Below are 19,793 nucleotides of genomic sequence, written 5' to 3' on the forward strand. Positions count from 1 at the left end.
TTCTATATACTGTACATATCATGATAAAAACTTAAACCCAGACCAAAGAGCCCAACTCCCACCGACCTCAGGACACCATGTTTAAATGTGTATTATATGTACTTGTTATTCTCTGAAAAGAAGCACATTTTCCTTCACTTCACAAAGATTTTTCCCGTGTTTCCGTGCCAAAAATGTTTGTCACCTTTTTGGGCCTTAACCAGTTGGCATCCCTGACCTCAGCCTCACTGCCTCATGTACATCCAATTAAAACTTGATTCGACTATGTTAAATGTAGCCCTCCATAGCGACTCACTGCCTAGTTGCGTCTGAAATGGCACCCTATTCCCTATATAGTGTGCTGCTTTTGACCTGCTTTTTTATGTTCACTACACAGGGAATAGGGTGCCATTTGGGACGCACGACAACTTGGAGGAGGGAAAGTCTGCCTCTCTCACTTTAATAACTATTCATCAAAAGGTGCCGGCAAGAACCTTTTGGGTTGCCACACCGGCGGAACCTTTCAAGTTCTGAAAAGGGTCTTCGAGGAACCCCTGTGTAAAGGTTCAAACCTGAAACTATTTGTGATGGGAGGGGTTAAATTTTTTACCTTTTTAATAATATATTGTGAAGGTGGCAGCCTATCAGATTAGGAGGCTTGCCTTTCAGATAGTTATTTTTCAAATCAAATTTTCAAATCAAATTGTATTTGTCACATACACATGGTTAGCAGATGTTAATGCGAGTGTAGCGAAATGCTTGTGCTTCTAATTCTGACCATGCAGTAATATCTAACAAGTAATCTAACAATTTCACAACAACTACCTTATATACACAAGTGTAAAGGAATGGATAAGAATATGTAGATATAAATATATGGGTGAGCGATGGCTGAACGGTGTAGGCAAGATACAGTAGATGGTATAGAGTACAGTATATACATATGAGATGAGTAATGTAGGGTATGTAAACATTATATAAAGTGGCATTGTTTAAAGTGACTAGTGATACATTTATTACATCCAATTTTTAATTGTTAAAGTGGCTAGAAATTTGAGTCAGTATGTTGGCAGCAGCCACTCAATGTTATTGATGGCTGTTTAACAGTCTGATGACCTTGAGATAGAAGCTGTTTTTCAGTCTCTCGGTCCCAGCTTTGATGCACCTGTACTGACCTCGCCTTCTGGATGATAGCGGGGTAAACAGGCAGTGGCTCGGGCGGTTGTTGTCCCTGATGATCTTTTTGGCCTTCCTGTGACATCAGGTGGTGCAGGTAGTTTTCCCCCGGTGATGCGTTGTGCAGACCTCACTACCCTCTGGAGAGCTTTATGGTTGTGGGCGGAGCAGTTGCCGTACCAGGCGGTGATACAGCCCGACAGGATGTTCTCGAGTGTGCATCTGTAAAAGTTTGTGAGTGTTTTAGGTGACAAGCCACATTTCTTCAGCCTCCTGGGGTTGAAGAGGCGCTGTTGTGCCTTCTTCACCACGCTGTCTGTGTGGGCGGACCATTTCAGTTTGTCCGTGATATGTACACCGAGGAACTTAAAACGTTCCACCTTCTCCACTACTGTCCCGTCGATGTGGATAGGGGGGTGCTCCCTCTGCTGTTTCCTGAAGTCCACGATCATCTCCTTTGTTTTGTTTTGTTGACGTTGAGTGTGAGGTTATTTTCCTGACACCACACTCCACAAAACTTTAACTCACACATACACAAAATAAAACAAAATCCTATTAGGTGGTACATGTATAAGTAGACAGCATATAGTCATTACAAGCAGTGTAGTTAAGCCGAAAATAAATATAGAGTGGAGTACAGCACAGAGTAGCAGCAGATCATCAACCCAGTTATGAAGTGGGACTAGACCATTTATCCAGTATCGGCTGCCATATTTTGTAAAACATTGGACTTCTATTGGAGGTATTGTATCGAATCTTTCCCATGTGTATTACATTCCCTAAATCCCGTAACCACATTTCAAAGGTAGGTACAGTCTCCAATTTCCAAAATTGCAATATGAGCCTTTTGGCTAATAGAGTACAAAGAGAGACAGCTTTCCCCTCCTGGTTATTCCCATCAGCTGTGCCAAACAGAGCGATCAATGGGTCTGGGGCTATAACTTTATCAAAGGCATTAGATAAGTAATCAAAAATGAGAGCCCAGTAAGCATGTAACTTAGGACATGCCCAAAATAAGTGGGTCAACATCCCCTCATCCTGCTTGCACCTCTCACACAGTGGTGAGGTGTCCGGGAATATTTTATGCAGTTTTACTTTTGAGTAATGTAAACTGTGTATCACCTTAAACTGTACAAGGTTGTGTCTGGCATTCACTGAACGGTGGTTTATATTCCTGAGAGCTTCTACCCAGTCCTCTTCTGAGAGCTTCTACCCAGTCCTCATCTGAGATTTCTGAACCAAGTTCTTGTTCCCAAGCCCTTTTAATAGTGTCTGTGGATACCCATATGTGGGCCTGTAGCACATCATACAGTCTAGAGACCGACCCTTTTGAATGGGGTTTGACAAGGATCAGGCTATCTAATGTAGGATTATTTGGCTTCATGCCATACTGTGGGATATGTGTCCTCAAGAAATTCCTGATTTGGAGGTATCTGAAAAAATGTGTTGTTGGCAAGTTAAACTTACCCTGTAATTGTTGAAATGAAGCTAACTGACTATCAATGTATAAATTACCAAATGCTGTGAGCCCCTTCTCCCTCCACTGTGAAAACACCATTTCATCCAACGCAGGGTGGAAAGCATGATTCAGGCAAATTGGGCTGTCTATGTAAACAGTGGGTATGTTAAGAAAATACCTAATCTGTTTCCAGATCCTAAGAGTATGACAAATGACTGGATTAGAGTCATAAGTGGCTTTTTTCACTTATAATGGACTATTAACAAGTGCAGGGACTGAGGAACGTTGACAGGAGGCCTGCTCAATCAAAAGCCATGACGGCATATCATTCTGTCGCATCCCAGGTAAACTTCCCCTCCAGAAAGACACAATGTTCAGATTAGCAGCCCAATAATACAGTTTAAAGTGAGGAAGGTCAAAGCCCCCCTCTATCTTGTACTTGCATAAATGCTTCTTTGAAATTCTGTCTGCCTTGTTATCCCATAATAATGGAATTACTAAAATAGCTTTGTGGTATGAAATTGGATAGACATTGGAAGAGGTAAAGAAACCTGGGTAGGACAACCATTTTAATAGCGTTTATACGACCAACCAAGGCAGTTTTCCAAAAATCTACATTTTGTTAAAGCTGTTAAATTTTTAAGTCACAATTTGCTTTCAATAGGTAATCAAGGTCTCTTGTCATTACAATGCCAAGGCTTGTGAACTTGTCCATCACTGTTCTAAATGGGGTAGATTGCAGAAATTACATATCCACATATCCACAGTACATATCAATTTGCTTTTTTGCCAGTTTACTTGTAGCCAGAGAAGGATCCGAATGTATTTATCAAGTTAAGTAAGGGGGGAATAGAAGTTTTAGGCTTGGATAAAAATAAAAGAACATCGTCTGCATATAGGGAAATTTTGTGCTGCGTGTCTTTTATTTTAACAGAAGCTATATCGGCACATGCACGAATGCGAGTAGCAAGGGGTTCCGTGGCCATAGCGAAGAGAGCAGGCGAAATAGGGCACCCCTGTTGGCAGCCCTTGAACAGGCGGAATGACTGCGACATTTCCTGATTGGTTACCACGGACGCCAGTGGGTGTGCATAAATAATTCTTATCCAATTAATAAATTCCTTTCCAAACCCGAAATGCTCCAGAACCGACATCATATACTTCCACTCAATCTGATCAAATGCCTTCTCTGCGTCAAGAGCAATTACCACTGCCTCAACTTTATGATCATGATACATAACGTTGAAAAGGCATCTCAAATTGTAGTATATATGTCGGCCCGGGATAAAACCTATCTGGTCAGGGTGTATGATGTCAGAAATATATTTTTTCAATCGGTTTGCCAATATCTTTGTCAACACCTTATTTTCTATGGGGAGTAATGACACGGGGCAATAAGACGACATCTCCATGGAATCTCTATCTTTTTTCAAGATCAGTGCTATTGTAGCCTTATACAGTGTTTGCGGGAGTTTGGCATTTTCTTTGGATTGTTTAAACATTCGCAACATAAGTGGACCTAGACTGGCGCAGTACTTCTTATAGGATTCTATTACATATCCATTGGGCCCAGGGGCCTTGCAGTTTGGAAATTGTGCTATCGCTCTGTTAATTTCCTCTAAAGTTATCCCAGCATCGAGTGCAGCAGCTGCCCCCCTGTCTAGTTTAGGAAGTTCACATTCAGCGAGAAAGCGTCCCATAGTTTGTGGATCAGTAGCATCGCATTTTGATTGATATAGCTCTGAGTAAAACTGAGCAAAGCATTTATTAATATCCTGCGGATCTGTTACTATTTTACCCTTCTTGTCTTTTATTTTGTGAATAGCTCTAGATGCCTGTACATGCCTTAGCTGTCTTGCTAATAATTTATGTGGTTTGTCACCCAGTTCAAAATAACTTTGTTGCGCTCTAGCAAGTAAAGAGCCCACTCGTTTCGAAAAGATGATATTGTATTCATATTTCAACTTTGTATGCGTCTCAGCGTCACGGGTCGCCGACCTGTAGACATATTGTTGAGTTTCAGCACCATGGACAGAGGATAGTGGTCGGTAATTAGAATAGGGGGATAGGTAACCGCTGCTGAAATTAGTTTGGAGTCCAGCAAAAAATCTGGAATATGATTTATGAACTGATGAAAAGAAAGAATAATCCCTGTCTGTTGGGTGCGTCAGTCTCCAAATATCGACAATGTTAAGGTTTGTCATCAATGTATTTAGACAGACACTGGCATTTGATTGTTGAAGTGACCTTGATAGGTGTTTATCTAAAAGGGGATCTAACGTACAGTTAAAGTCACCTCCAACAAATACCCTTGCATCCGAGATATTTGGTATGGCCTTAAATACCCTTTGAAAAAATAATGGATCATCGAAGTTGGGTCCATATAAATTGACCAAGGTTATTGGTTTCGAATTCAGTGTACCAGCCACAATAATATACAGTCCATTAGGATCTGAAATCGAGGATGAGTAAACAAAAGGAGTGTTTGTCCTTATCCGGATTGCTACCCCTCTCGCTTTTGCATCAAAGCTAGACTGGTATATCTGACCGATCCAGCCGACTCGTAGCTTGGCCTGAGCGGAGCGTTTAATATGAGTTTCTTGAAGAAGCACTATGTCAGCGCCCAGTGATTTAAGATGAGAGAAAAAAAACGTAGCTCGTTTCACGACATGCCCTAAGCCATTACAGTTCCAGCTGACTATCTTTATTCCACCAGGTCCACTCTGTGCTCGGTCACTATGTGGCATTTCTTATTTCAGAGGAAATTGTTGCTGTCATACAAAGCCTAAAAGAAAAAACGTCCCGCCTTGCAGGAGCTTGTCATGCGACCTGTATAAATAAATGTGAACATAAAACACAGACCCCATCCCCCTCCCGTCCCTTTACTGAGTGACTTCCCCAAATGAAGCACTCCTTGACTAACACACAAACCTTAGGGTGTCTAGACATACAGCTTGAACTAACTCGTCAACTCGTCGTCTATAGATGCCCCGCATATAAACTAATATTAAATAACACTTAACGCTCACGTTAGGGGGTGAGTGGCGCTAAAACATGATAGGCTAAACAATGCTATATAAGCCACAACATCTCACCCATCATTATAAGTCCCAATTTCTTATCTTCTGATCGAAAAGACATAGGCATGAAATTCAAACACATTCCTGGCCTGTATTCGGCCATTTAGCCGGCTGACACAGTCGTTCTGTATCCTCAGCCGGGGAGCTTGCTTGTCAAGAACAGATCGGCCTCTTTTGGGTTGTCAAACGTACGTGTTGATCCCTCGACTGTCACCTTAAACCGGGCTGGGAAGAGGAATCCATATCGGATGTTGGCCGCCCTGGATTTGTTGCGTACCTCATCATACTCTTTCCGTTGGTTCCTCACCTTCAAAGTAAGATCTGGGTAGAAAGACACGCTGGCTCCGTTGTAGTTAAGGGGGAACTTTTGACTAGCCAGCTTGAGGATGAGATCCCTGGTCTGGGGATAGTGCAGCCGGGCCTTGGTGGCGCGCCCTTGGCTGGCTTCGTTGCCTGTGATCTGTGTGCGCGGTCGATCAGGATGGCCGTTTTGAAGTGTTCACTCCCCAGCAATGCCGGTATCAGCTCCGAGACAAATTCAGTGGGTTTCCCTTTCTCAGTGTCCTCCTGGATCCCAAATATTCGGATGTTCTGACGTCTTGAATGCGACTCGAGGCATTTCCAATCAGGCTTTCAGGGTTTTGTTGTCATTTTTTAACGTTGCACACTGTTTCTCTATGTCCTGTAGCCTGGCCTCGTGATCGACTGTCGTCTGCTCAACCTCATGGACCCTTCTCTTAGTTGCCTTCACAGTTTCAGTCAAATTCCCAATACTCTTTGAGATATCAGCCAACCTTGTGTCCACCTTCTTGCTTAGTGAGTTTATGGCAGCCATTATGTCACGTTGAGTAGGATCTGTGGGGAACTCTTGGGAGCTAGCATCTTCAGCTAACTCCTCGTGGGTCGGCGACGTTCAAATTGGTTCGTTGTCTATCTCATTCAAATGATCTTGTTTAGCGCCCCCGTTTTTGGTGCCTTTTCCCTTGTCATATTGCCAGACAATGTTTGAAGTTATAGGTTGTGAGAGGTTGAGATAAATATTAATTTGTTTCAAAATAGAGCGGAGCTCTAGCAAAGCAAGTCTACTCCATAGCACGTTCTCTAGCACCCCCCCCCCCCCCCGCCCCCCCCCCCCCCCCATTCTCAGTTAGATAGAGAATTCAGAAGAGACAGGGTGTGCCTTGGTCAAAAGTAGTGCACGATATAGGAAATAAGGTTCCATTTGGGATGGAGTTACTGTAACAATCACAGACATGTCCCTGTCCTCTCTACATCCAGCATACAGCCCCATGACCTCGCCATGCCATTGAGAATCCTGCAGCATCAGCCCCATGCAGAAGCCTTCTGGAGGCCAGATGTGGATTATTATGGGGTTTCCTGTAGCACTAGACTCCAGTACTCCTAGCTGTCAGCAGAGAAACTAAATCTCCACTTTACTTTGGATGGAGAGAGGGGCTCTGGGTGTGTGAAGGAAAAATTGATTACTTGTGTTAACAAACCTTTATTGCTCTGGCTCCCGGCCAAATGACTGGCTGGTTGCACAGGAGAACGAAGACATCATTTTCACGTCCAAAGGCTCTCCGAAGTCCACACTAAATCAAAACAGCATAGAGATAAACGTGAGGCCTGCACTCCGGGGGTAGCTAGTACAGTACAGTGCCATGAGTTCCATGTGAGCTTCCACCCGATTCTTCAAAAATACTTTAAAGCAGCCTGTTATATCGTTGCGAGTTTTGCTAAACTGGAATACACTAGGATTACATGTCTCTTTATAATCAAAAAAGGTGAAACTGATCTCCCTGTAGAGTCTATGGTAACAGGGAAGACACATGTCGCAACTCATTTTGGCGACCCTGGGTGCCTCAATCAATGTTTGAAACTTAAGGAGCCTTCCCTGCCTTTGGTCTCCCTGACTTTTATCTAGCAGATCTCTATGTTGTTCTATGCGGTCTGGAATGGTTCTTAGTCTGGTTCTATATGGTCCTGTGTGGTTCTAAGGGGTTCTGTGTGGCACTGTTTGGCTCTATCTATGTGGTTTTATGTGGCCCTGTGTAGTTTTATGTGGTTCTGTGTGGCCCTGTGTGGTTCTATGTGGTTCAGTGTGGTTCTGTGTAGCCCTGTGTAGTTCTGTATGGCTATGACCGTGTCCCTCTTTCTCTCTGTCAGGCACTGCTCTGGTGGTCCAGTGGGATCATGTCCACCTGCAAGACAACTACAACCTGGGTAGCTTCACCTTCCAGGCCACACTGCACAGCGACGGCAGGATTGTCTTCGCCTACAAAGAGGTCAGTCTTTCTCTCTCTCTGTTCCTCTCTAGGCTTTATCTACCACTCGCTTTCTCTATTTGCTGCTCCTCTCCCTCTCTCCCTCTCTTTCTCACTCTCACTGCCCATCTCTCCGTATATCTCCCATAGGGGTGTAGGAGTGACATGGCGTCACACCTATCTCATGAGAAGCAGGGAATTCTTCACACTCACCCTGCTCTCTCTCTTCTCTCTCTCTCTCCGTCTCTTTCTGTTCCTCTTTCTTGCTCTCTGTTTCTCTCTCTCTGTTTCTCTCTATCTCTGTCTCTCCTTCCTCATCCTCACTTCCTCTTGGTGACAGAGCACTTATTTAATTCTCTCCTTGATTGAATTGATAAATAAAGCGCTGTGCTCATCAACCTCTGTTTTCACTCAGGGCACGATGTGTCGCTACGGTGACTGACAATTTAATGACCGTCGTTATTGACGCTCCCTCTGAAAGTATTATTTCATCTCCCCATTCTGCTTCCATATGTTTAATATGGTTAATAACAGTCTAACTCGTGTCGCAGGTTTTGGATCACTGCAACATCGCTGCATGTGAGAGAGATTATGTTTACTAGATACTGTGACGGTGCCGATTTAAAATGTCAAAATGGGAAGAGGGAGAAAAATGAACTGAATGAAAGAGAGTTGGAATCAAGAGTGACTTCTCTGTCAGATAAATGTCTAAATGTGTTAGGCCGCAATTACAGAATCCATTAAATCCAATTATTACATCTGTTATACATCTATCATAATCACAAGCCCCATAAAAGTTATCTTTCAAAATAGGTATTTTTTAAATGTTTTTTCTCTCTTCAATTTCAATCAGGGAGTACTTCTCTTTAACGCCACTCTTCCACTCTACTTCTCCACCTCCATGTAAAGACAACCCTCACTGCGGCTTTTACTTCCCTTACTTATTTCACTTACTTTCGCCACACTACAAATGTCTCTCTCCTAGGATCTCAACATTCTCAAATTTGAGCCCGCCAGACTTGTTTTGCAGACTTATTCATTTGCGCCTCCATTTTGATGGATTTCCTGGGAGATTAGTCAATTGTAACAAGCTCTTTGTTCTTGCCAGTATATTAAGTCCCATTGTTTGTAGCGTACTTCACAAATGGCAACCTACTCCCAATATAGTGCACTACTTTTGACCAGAGCCTGTAGGGTGTAGGGAATAGAGTGCCATCTGGGACACATTTCCCACAACCCTCCATCAGCATCAGGAACTGTCAGGCCTTTGTCTGGTTTAGGTCTGGTTTAGGTCTGGTTTGGGTCTGTTTGGGTCTGTTTGGGTCTGTTTGGGTCTGTTTAGGTCTGTTTGGGTCTGTTTGGGTCCTACTCCCGGCAGGCTCAGTCAGATAGACAGGTCTGGTGGCCGGTGATGGATGTCCGTCTCCCTCCTCTCTCTCTTCCAGATTCCCATGGAGGTGGCCCACATCAGTTCCGTCAATCACCCGGTGAAAGTGGGCCTCTCCGATGCCTTTGTGGTGGTCCACAGGATCCAGCAGATACCCAGTGAGTCACCATGATGCAGCGAGTGCACTCTGCACGCAGAGACGGACAGACACACACACAGACACACAGACACATACACACACACACAAACACACACACACACACACACACATACACACACAAACACACACATACACACACAAACACACACACACAAACACACACACACACACACACCATGACTCACTGCGTCACAACACACCAGTAGTGGTTGGTGTCACTTTGGATTGGAGGGCAGGGTCATTGTAATGACTGGAATGGAAGGAATGGAATGGTACCAAACACATTAATTCCATTCCAGCGATTTACTATGAGCCGTCCTCCCCTCACCATCCTCTCATACACCATCACAAGCAAGTTAAACTTTTGGTATTTTTCTCTTCTCAATGCTTCTCCCTTTTGGGGTTTCGCTGCGGCCTCTCCAACAAAGTTTTCACCTCACAGAAACGGTATGAGTATGGGCACAGGTCCAGATTTGACTCTTTGCATGAGGTTCCTTCCAATACAGGCCCATTAAAGTTAATACAACGTAGAGCAAAGACGAGAAACTCAGAGCATTTTCAACCACAGCTAGACACCCTCAGGAGCTTTCATTTCAAGTCTGCGAAAATAATGAGTAGTCAAAAACGATGTATTCATTAGTTTAATTGCGTGTATTAATGATATGTTCATAGGACTTGGCATTTGAAGAATCTATTTGTTCCACTTAACGTTTTATAGCTAGTTATTTATCCAATTACATTTTTTTTTTTATCGACTTTGTCTGGAATTATTGAGTTGTGGGTAATAATTACCTCTACTCAAAAACCTTTAAGATTCCGTTTCGGAAAAACCACATGAATTTCACATGTGATCTGATGTGAAGTTAATATGATAACACGTGAGCACGTGAAAACATGATCTCATGTGAAATAAATCTGACAACATGGGGATATAAAATGTCAACATGTGACACCATGAAACTACACGTGACAACATTTGAACGTTTTCCACATGTAAAACTGCTAATTAAATGTTCAAATGTAAACGTTTTTCACATGTGAAAAGGCAATTCCACATGTCAGAGTTCAATTTTCACGTGATTTAAAAAAAAAATATGGTATGACAGGTTTTATGGTACTGTTAGCCGTAAGCTGTTCAGCTAAAATAGTGTAAACATCTTTAATTAATAAACGTGATTATAATTGACATGATCACTTAGTGCTGACTTTTACTTTGAAGTCCAAAGTGTAGGGATACAGGTGAAATCAGTTACTGACACAGACATGGTGGCGTAGCAGGAAGAACAGAATGCCGTGAACCAAGAGGTTGTTAGTTCACATTCAAGGTGAGGACATGTTGAGTAATAATTACTGTATAAATAAACATACACAATGTAATCCTTTAAGTAAAATATTTAGGTTTAAAATACTGTGACTGTGTGACAACTTTTTTGTTTTCACCTGTGAAATCCCGTGAAAAATATCCACACAACTTATTGTGAAATATCCTCATGTGAAGTGTTCCAAAACCAGACGGTTTCACATCATTTCACATGTGAAATCAAAATGTTACAATGTGCAAAACGTGGACATTTCTCATGGGAAATCATGTGGTTTTTCACAAGGGTCACCCCCTTCCCTATATAGTCTACTACTTTCTACCAGAGTCATATGGGCACTACATAGGGAATAGGGTGCCGTTTGGAACATAGCCTCTGTGGTCAGGAAGAAAGGGTTTAAGTGTTGTTATAAGGGGGGAATTCAAACCTGCTGCTCAGCTGCACGGTGAGTGTTGATCTTCCGTGGTTGTTGATTTTCTCTACTTCTCTGAAGACTGTGGGAATGGGGTGCTCTTGTCACAGTAGCTACATCAGCTCTCCCATAACACTCCTGTAGACAGTATCGAGAGTTCTTAGGCCTCCGAAGGACTTATCTACCCTCTTTGATGCAGCCTCGGTAACGCTCAACCCGGTGAAAACAGACACCTCGGGGGTTGCATCCCAAATTGACACCCTATGACCTATATAGTGCGCTACTTTTGACCAGAGCCCGGTGCACTATGTAGGGAATAGGGTGCGATTTGGGATGCAGCCCCCTCAGTTCTCCTACTGCAGGTAGGGAGGAAGACAAAAAGGCCTATCTGGGGCAGGGAAGGGAGGAGAGGAATGCAGGGATGAGTGTTAAACATGAAAGATGACACCCAGGGCAGTGTGTGTTCCCGAACTCCCTCAGGAAGCCCTACTGTTGTAAACTGAAAGACTGCCTGAAACAATGTAACATGCTGAGTCAGCGTTCTCACAAACCTTTACTGGGATCACTTCTTTACTTCCTTTGGTTTAAGGGGCATACTATACAGCCCAGTAGTACAGTAGTACAGTGCTCCCTCGGGAAGAAAACTATTAGTTTAAGATCACATTCTCTGTACGAGAGGCCTCTCGTTTGGAAGTGATAATAATATACTGTAATATAATAATAACATACTAGTTAATGAGAAGATGAAGGACCAGGATATGGCCTAGAAACAGATTATCGGTTGTGAAGATTGGTGACTGTCCTTGTTTGACAGTATCCATGTCTGCATGCATGGGGAAAAAAACATGGTTTGACACATTTGTATCATATATCTCATATACCTAGTGAATAGTGGCGAATGTGATAGGTGAGGAGAGGAGAGGACAGGTTGACGGTCGGTGGGTGAGCATTTGTTATCTCTCTCTCTCTCTCTCTCTCTCTCTCTGTATCTCTCTCTGTGTCTCTGTGTCTCTCTCTCTCTCTCTCTGTGTCTCTCTGTGTCTCTCTCTCTCTCTCTCTCTCTGTGTCTCTCTGTGTGTGTCTCTCTCTGTCTCTCTCTGTGTGTGTCTCTCTCTGTCTCTCTCTGTGTCTCTCTGTGTCTCTCTCTGTCTCTCTCTGTGTGTGTCTCTCTGTCTCTCTCTGTATCTCTCTCTCTCTCTCTCTCTGTATCTCTCTCTGTGTGTGTCTCTCTGTATCTCTCTCTCTTTCTCTCTCTGTGTGTGTCTCTCTCTCTCTGTCTCTCTCTGTGTCTCTCTCTCTCTCTCTCTCTCTCTCTCTCTCTCTCTCTCTCTCTCTCTCTCTCTCTCTCTCTCTCTCTCTCTCTCTCTCTCTCTCTCTCTCTCTCTCTCTCTCTCTCTCTCTCTCTCTCTCTCTCTCTCTCTCTCTCTCTCTCTCTCTCTCTCTCTCTCTCTCTCTCTCTCTGTGTCTCTGTCTGGAGAGAAAGGTCAGGATTAGCATCTTGGGGCTTCTGTCGGTCAAAAGGGCCGTGGCGTGTTTACACATGTATTTGTTTGATTTACAATTGCACAGGACCAAGAAAAAAAATCTAAACTGAAATTGAGATGTCCTACTTTAAAGTATGGCTGGACTACATTATTCAAAATACTAATTCATTTGGTTGGAGGCAATGCTTTGCATTGACTGTCATTTATCTCACCCGTGGTAAGCTGCAGGTGCCGACAGGGTAAAAATATCCCTTCTACCTGTTTTGAAAACAAAAAACGGAACATTCTGCTCCATTGTACTCCATTGTGATGTGCAAGGGTGCCAATATATCTGACCGCACCTGAAGCTACAGGTTTGTTTACACACTTTACAGTGCAGTGTTGTGAGAAGTTTCACAGCTGTACTGAATTTGACTGTCGCAACTGATAGATTCTTGAAGAGATGGACGGGATCTTAAGCACCTACAAATTCGTAACGTATCATACGAATCGCAGGAGACATGACATGGGCGCAACATATCATACGAAATGGATGACGTTGTGCACAATTGTGCACCATTTTTGGATACCCATTTTGACTCGTGAGTGCTACTTTCAAAACTACTGGCTGAAATTGCACAAAACCTTTCTAGCAACACTTTAAAAGGGAAAAACTGTTAGAATCAGAGGACTCAATGTTTAGGGAGCAAGTGGGTAAAATTGACTGTGCTGGACAGTGCCTGGGAAGCCTTTAAACGTAGATTCCTTGATGTGGTGAATGTGATGGCTCCCATTAGACAGGTCAGAGTAAAGCAGAGATCTAGCCCTTGGTTTAATCATGAGATTCTAGAATCTATACAAATAAGGCCTTAAAGAAATTTAAGAATTCTCAAGAGCAGCCTGATTTTCTCCTATATAAACATCACAGAAATGAAGCACATATCAGAATGGATGAAGCTACGAGGGGTTACTTTGCTGATAAAATCATTGAGAACAAAAATGACCCTAAAAAGCTTTGGAAATCATTTAAGGAACTAGATTGTACTACCAAAAACAAACTAAACAGTATTGGACTGAACATCAGGGAGGAGATGATACTGTATATTAAAAAGCAGAGGTTGCCAATTAATTCAACTATTTTTTTACTACTGTTGCCAGCAAGCTGGTTTTTATGGAAACGACCAAGTCAAGAAGTATTATGTCCGAGTTAGGGGTTCAGCCAAACTCTTTTTCTTTTGCAAAGGTAGAAACAGCAAAAATAGCCAGTATGCTAGCAGAGTTTAAATGTTCCAAAGCCACAGGCCTGGGTAATATTCCTGCAAGGTTTCTTAGAGATTCTGCTGAGAAAATTGCCCCTCGTATTACACATATCGCTCTCTTGAACAAGGCATCTTTCCCAGGGACATGAAACAAGCTAAAGTTATACCTCTGTATAAGAAGGGGATAAAGTCTGACCCTGGGAATTACAGGCCTGTGTCTATCCTCAGTGTAACATCAACGATCAAAGTTAAGAATACGTCAACAAACAAAAGTCTAATGTATGATTTTCAGTCGGGTTTTAGAAAAACCTACTCCACTGATTCATGTCTACTTCACTTGACTGACTTCATCGGGAAAGAGATTGACGAGGGAAATCTGTGTGGAACGGTACTGCTTGACCTCCCAGAAGGCCTTTGATACAGTTAACCATTGTCTCCTCATCTCCAAACTGGAGGCACTGGAGTTAAGCAGTACCCCTCTAAGCTGGGTAATGTCCTATTAGGGAGTAAGTAGTAGAGGTTAGTGGTTCACTGTCTCAGGCAAAACCAATGAGTTGTGGCATTCCGCAGAGGAGCGTGCTTGGGCCTCTACTGTTTTTACTATATATAAATGATATGAAAGATACTTGTTCTTGCCATCTTTTCCTTTATGCAGAGGACTGTACACTTCTGGTGTCTAATAAAAGTAAAACTATGTTGGAGAGCATACTTAGCACAGAGCTTACTAACATTAGCAAATGGCTTGGAGATAATCTCTGCACTTAGGTAAAACTGAGGCAATTCTTTTTGGGTCCCAAACCTAAATTGTGTAGGTCCTCTGAATTCAGAGTGGAGCTAGGGGGTGAGGTGCTGACTACTAAAACCTCTGTTAGCTACCTGGGTTGCATCCTTGATGTAAGCTTGGGAGGTGTGAGCATGGCCACTAAAGTGCTAGGGAAGGTTAATGCCAGGACTAAGTTTTTGGCTAGAAAATCCAAGCTGCTTGATAAGGACTCCATGAGAGTGCTAGCCACTACCCTCATTCAATGCCATTTTGACTACGCTAGTACATTTAAATATACATTCTTTTTTTGCCAGAGAATAATATGCACGCACCACTTTTCCATTTTTTATTTTTGAGAATTTTTTGAAACAAGTTTTTTTTTCTTCATTTCACTTCACCAATTTGGACTATTTTGTGTACGTCCATTACATGAAATCCAAATACACATCCATTTAAATTACAGGTTGTAATGCAACAAAATAGGAAAAAACGCCAAGGCGGATGAATACTTTTGCAAGGCACTGTATAGGGGATAGGACGCCATTTGGGATGCACCCTAAATCTGCAACAGCACAGGGGGATCTGGTTCAGATGGCTACTTTGAGCTGAATTCCTATTGTGATATCCCAATCCCCACCACTGCATGGAACTCATTTGTTATTCTCTGGCAAAAAAAAGGATGTCTTTTTAAATGCAGATTAACTTTAAGGACTGGTTGTTCTTTTAGACACAGTTAGTATTCAAATCTTCACTGCTGATACTTGTAGTATTAAGAAATAATAGTGATGTATTTAGACTAGAGTGATTGCTTGGTGGTTTTAGCCTCCAGGTCTCAGAGCGTAACATAGGTAATCCCAAATGGCACCCTATTCCATTATAGAGTGCACTACTTTAAGAAGAGCCCAGGCAGCTGGAGGGCTGAGTAATCAGTGTTGAGGAGGGAACTCATGCGAGTCAATAAGTGTTTCTGCTGCCAATTAACGCATACCGGCCTGAGCACACACAGCTAGTGCAGCCGGAGAGGATCCCTCTAACCCTCTCCTTAAGCTACGCTCAAGTTGTGGAATTTAATATTTTATGCTGCTAGCTAGCTATTTCCAGGCCATGGCGTTTGGGCCTGGCCTGTGCTGCACTGGCAGCAGCAGGAGGAAGATATGCTTGTACAGACAAGATATTTAGCAGGTCAGGTGCTAGGCTTTTATTTAGCCACCCCCGGGTTGGGCAGCCAGACGCACGGACAGCCAGACCCCCAGTCACCCTCATGCATTATTCTAATGAGGTTATCAAAACCAGAAGTGCCTCAGTCATTTTAATACCTGTCTGCCTGCTGACGTGCACTCTTGAGTCTTATCAGACTGTGTTTTTTTTATTGCTAATTCACTGCGGAAGCTGTGGTACAACAGCAGGCCCCACAATTAGCTCACCTCATTATTATACAGTCAGAGCTCAGATAGAGGCCCTTGCGTTTTCATCATATCTATTCATTTTATGATATTGCTGAATTTCCATGTCCAATGTCTGCATTTGTATTGTATTTTGGGGTGATGGCGTAGATTTCAGGGAAGAGATATTGGAAGTAAATTTGCTCAAAGCTAGAGATGTCGCCGTGTGGTAGTGAGGATTCTGAATTAATGAGACGGTGAAATGAAAGCTGCATGATTGTTATCGTGATGGCAGGAAATACACTGGCACGGAACTATAGCTTTTATATCGGCTGAGTGAGTAGGAAAAGAATAGGGAACTAACCTCACTGTCAGGGTCCTATGTGATATTCTGTTCCAGACAGTAATTATTATTATCACTGTGCTGTTGGAACAGTGTGTGTAATGAAAATCTACCTGCGCATCGAATATTTTCTTCCTCCCGGCAGATTTGGACTCCACTGTCCTATAGGCAAACAGGCTCTGGCAATAAAGCACTATTCTGAATTTAGATTACCTCATCCCCTCATTGGTTTTAAACTCATTGCACAAGGTCTCCATGCCACATTTCCATTGATTCTCATCCAACTTGCAAGGGTGAATGAATAAGAAATCATTTCCTGGTCTGGTATTCAGATTTTCATAATAGATCATTGTTATAAAGGAGCCTTCTTAGAAGAAAAGGTGCTATCTAGAACCCAAAAGGGTTCTTCGGCTGTCCCCATAGGAGAACCCTTTTGGTTCTAGGTAGCACCCTTTTGAGTTCCATGTAGAACCCTTTCCACAGAGGGTTCTACATGGAACCAAAAAGGGTTCTTGTCACGTTCCTGACCTGTTTTCCTTTGTCATGTATTTGTTTTAGTTGGTCAGGGCGTGAGTTGGGTGGGTTGGTCTAGGTTTGATTTTCTATGTTGGGATTTTGTGTTCGGCCTGGTATGATTCTCAATCAGAGACAGCTGTCAATCGTTGTCCCTGATTGAGAATCATACTAAGGCAGCCAGGGTTTCACTTGTGTTTTGTGGGTGTTTGTTCCTGTGTCAGTGTTTGGGCCACACAGGACTGTTTCGGGTTAGTCACGTTTGTTGGTTTTTGTATTTTGTAGTGTTTGTTGTTTTTCCATTAAATAATGAATACTTACCAATCCGCATCTTGGTCCGATCCATGCTCCTCCTCGTCTGAGGAGGAGAACGACTATGACAGCCGTTACAGTTCTCATATAGGGACAGCTAAAGAACCCTTTTCTAACCCTTTTTTCTAAGAGTGTAGGTGTGTACCAGACCAGTAGCCTATTATCCATTGTATTTTCCATCTGGTGAGATATTGACTGGGCCAGTGCATTATTCCGTCTGTGCTTTTAATTAGATTATGGCCTAATTGACCTTTGTGTGCATAATTGATGTTACACTTCTGCAAAGCTCCTTTTGTTTGATTTATCGGAGCAGGGCAGCTGAATCTTCATTACCGCTTGTTGATGCTCAGGCTGAGACAGCCTGTATTTGCTGTAAATGAAAGCTTCCTCCCTCTCAGGCTATGGGGTGAAGTGTTCCCTAGGTGCAGATCTAGGATCAGTTTTCCATCCCCCAATCCTAATCCTTAACTGTTTGAGGGAAATCCAAGATCAGCGTCTAGGGGCAATTTAACCTACTCTTCCCATCGCCTGGAGGAAAACCGAGCCAGGCCACAGAGTCTGGACAGCCTGCCGACAGAGGAGCATTCCCTGTCAGGCAGACAGTGAGAGACCTCCCCCCTCCTCTGGCCCATCCAAGCTACTATCATTACTCACTTTATAATCCCACTGCCTGGGGCTAGAGGAAGCCAGCCATAGGGAAGGCAAGGATAGGGGTGTTATTCAGGGTAAAGTCAGCTGATACAGTAGCTAGCTAGACTTACTGTACAGTACCTTGCCTTGATCAGATGTTTTTGGTGCCAAAACAAAGCAAGAAACACACACAGGGACTGTTTTTCACACATTTTAATAGGGCATACTGTCTCTATAGTTCTGTATTCTCACCTGTATTAGAAGAATGAATACTCATGGGCTGTGTCTCAAATGGCACCTTATTCCCTATATAATGCACTGCTTTTGACCACAGCATTAAGGGCCCTGGTCAAAAGTAGCCCAGCTAGCACATAACGTTCTGAGAACGATCTTGGTGAGAGGGTGGTTGTCCTATGGTTATTTTGGCTTTGTAACATTCGCAGCACATTTAAGTAGGCAGGAGGCAGTCGCAGGTTTAGAACTACTGAATGTATTTCAAATCAAATCAAATGCTGACTTACAAGCCCTTAACCAACAATGCAGTTTTAAGAAAATACCCCCCAAAAAGTAAGCGATCAGAGTAACATAATTAAAAGAGCAGTAGTAAATAACAGTAGCGGGGCTGTATACAGGGGGTACCAGTACAGAGTCAATGTGCGGAGGCACCGGTGTCGAGGTAATTGAGGTAGTATGTACATGTAGTTAGAGTTATTAAAGTGACTATGCATAGATAATAACAGAGAGTAGCAGCAGCGTGGGGGGGAAATGCAAATAGTCTGCATAGACGTTTGATTAGATGTTCAGGAGTCTGATGGCTTGGGGGTAAAAGCTGTTTAGAAGCCTTTTAGTCTTTGACAATTTTTAGGGCCTTCCTCTGACACCGCTTGGTATAGAGGTCCTGAATGGCAGGAAGCTTGGCCCCAGTGATGTGCTGGGCCGTAAGCGCTACCCGCTGTCCAGGTGTGAAAGGACAGAGTGGAGAGCAATAGAGATTGTGTCATCTGTGGATCTGTTGGGGTGCTTTGTAAATTGTAGTGGGTCTAGAGTTTCTGGGATAATGGTGTTGATCTGAGCCATGACCAGCCTTTCAAAGCACTTCATGGCTACAGATGTGAGTGCTACGGGTCGGTAGTCATTTAGGCAGGTTACCTTAGTGTTCTTGGAGACAAGGACTATGGTGGTCTAACATGTTGGAATTACAGACTCAGACAGGGAGAGGTTGAAAATGTCAGTGAAGACACTTGCCAGTTGGTCAGCGCATGCTCGGAGTACACGTCCTGGTAATCCGTCTGGCCCTGCGTCCTTGTGAATGTTGACCTGTTTAAAAGTCTTACTCACATCGGCAGCGGAGAGTGTGATCACACAGTCGTCCGGAACATCTGATGCTCTCATGCAGGTTTCAGTGTTACTTGCCTCGAAGCAAGCATAGGAGTTATTTAGCTCGTCTGGTAGGCTTGTATCACTGGGCAGCTCTCGGCTGTGCTTCCCTTTGTAGTCTGTAATAGTTTGCAAGCCCTGCCACATCCAATGAGCATTGGAGCCGGTGTAGTACGATTCGATCTTAGTCCTGTATTGACGGTTTGCCTGTTTGATGGTTCGTAGCGGGAGTCCCGCTCCTTGAAAGTGGCAGCTCTACCCTTTAGCTCAGTGCGAATGTTTCCTGTAATCCATGGCTTCTGGTTGGGGTATGTACGTACAGTCACTGTGAGAATGACCTCATCAATGCACTTATTGATGAAGCCAGTGACTGATGTGGTGTACTCCTCATTGCCGTCGGAAGAATCCCGGAACATATTCCAGTCTGTGCTAGCAAAACAGTCCTGTAGCTTAGCATCTGCTTCATCTGACCACTTTTTAATTGACCGAGTCACTGGTGCTTCCTGCTTAATATT

General features: G+C 43.3%; 1 protein-coding gene across 1 annotated transcript in view; it reads left to right on the forward strand.

Moving 5' to 3' along the window:
• Nucleotides 1–19,793, forward strand: part of LOC120028163 (plexin domain-containing protein 2-like) — a 173,867-nt gene that overhangs the window by 108,251 nt on the left and 45,823 nt on the right. Inside the window, exons 6-7 of the mRNA XM_038973367.1 lie at nt 7,861–7,979; nt 9,404–9,503. Coding sequence (XP_038829295.1) covers nt 7,861–7,979; nt 9,404–9,503 — 219 coding nt within the window. The remainder of the gene's footprint in view (nt 1–7,860; nt 7,980–9,403; nt 9,504–19,793) is intronic.

The sequence above is a fragment of the Salvelinus namaycush genome, chromosome 33 (genome assembly GCF_016432855.1).
Source record: "Salvelinus namaycush isolate Seneca chromosome 33, SaNama_1.0, whole genome shotgun sequence".
Taxonomy (NCBI): domain Eukaryota; kingdom Metazoa; phylum Chordata; class Actinopteri; order Salmoniformes; family Salmonidae; genus Salvelinus; species Salvelinus namaycush.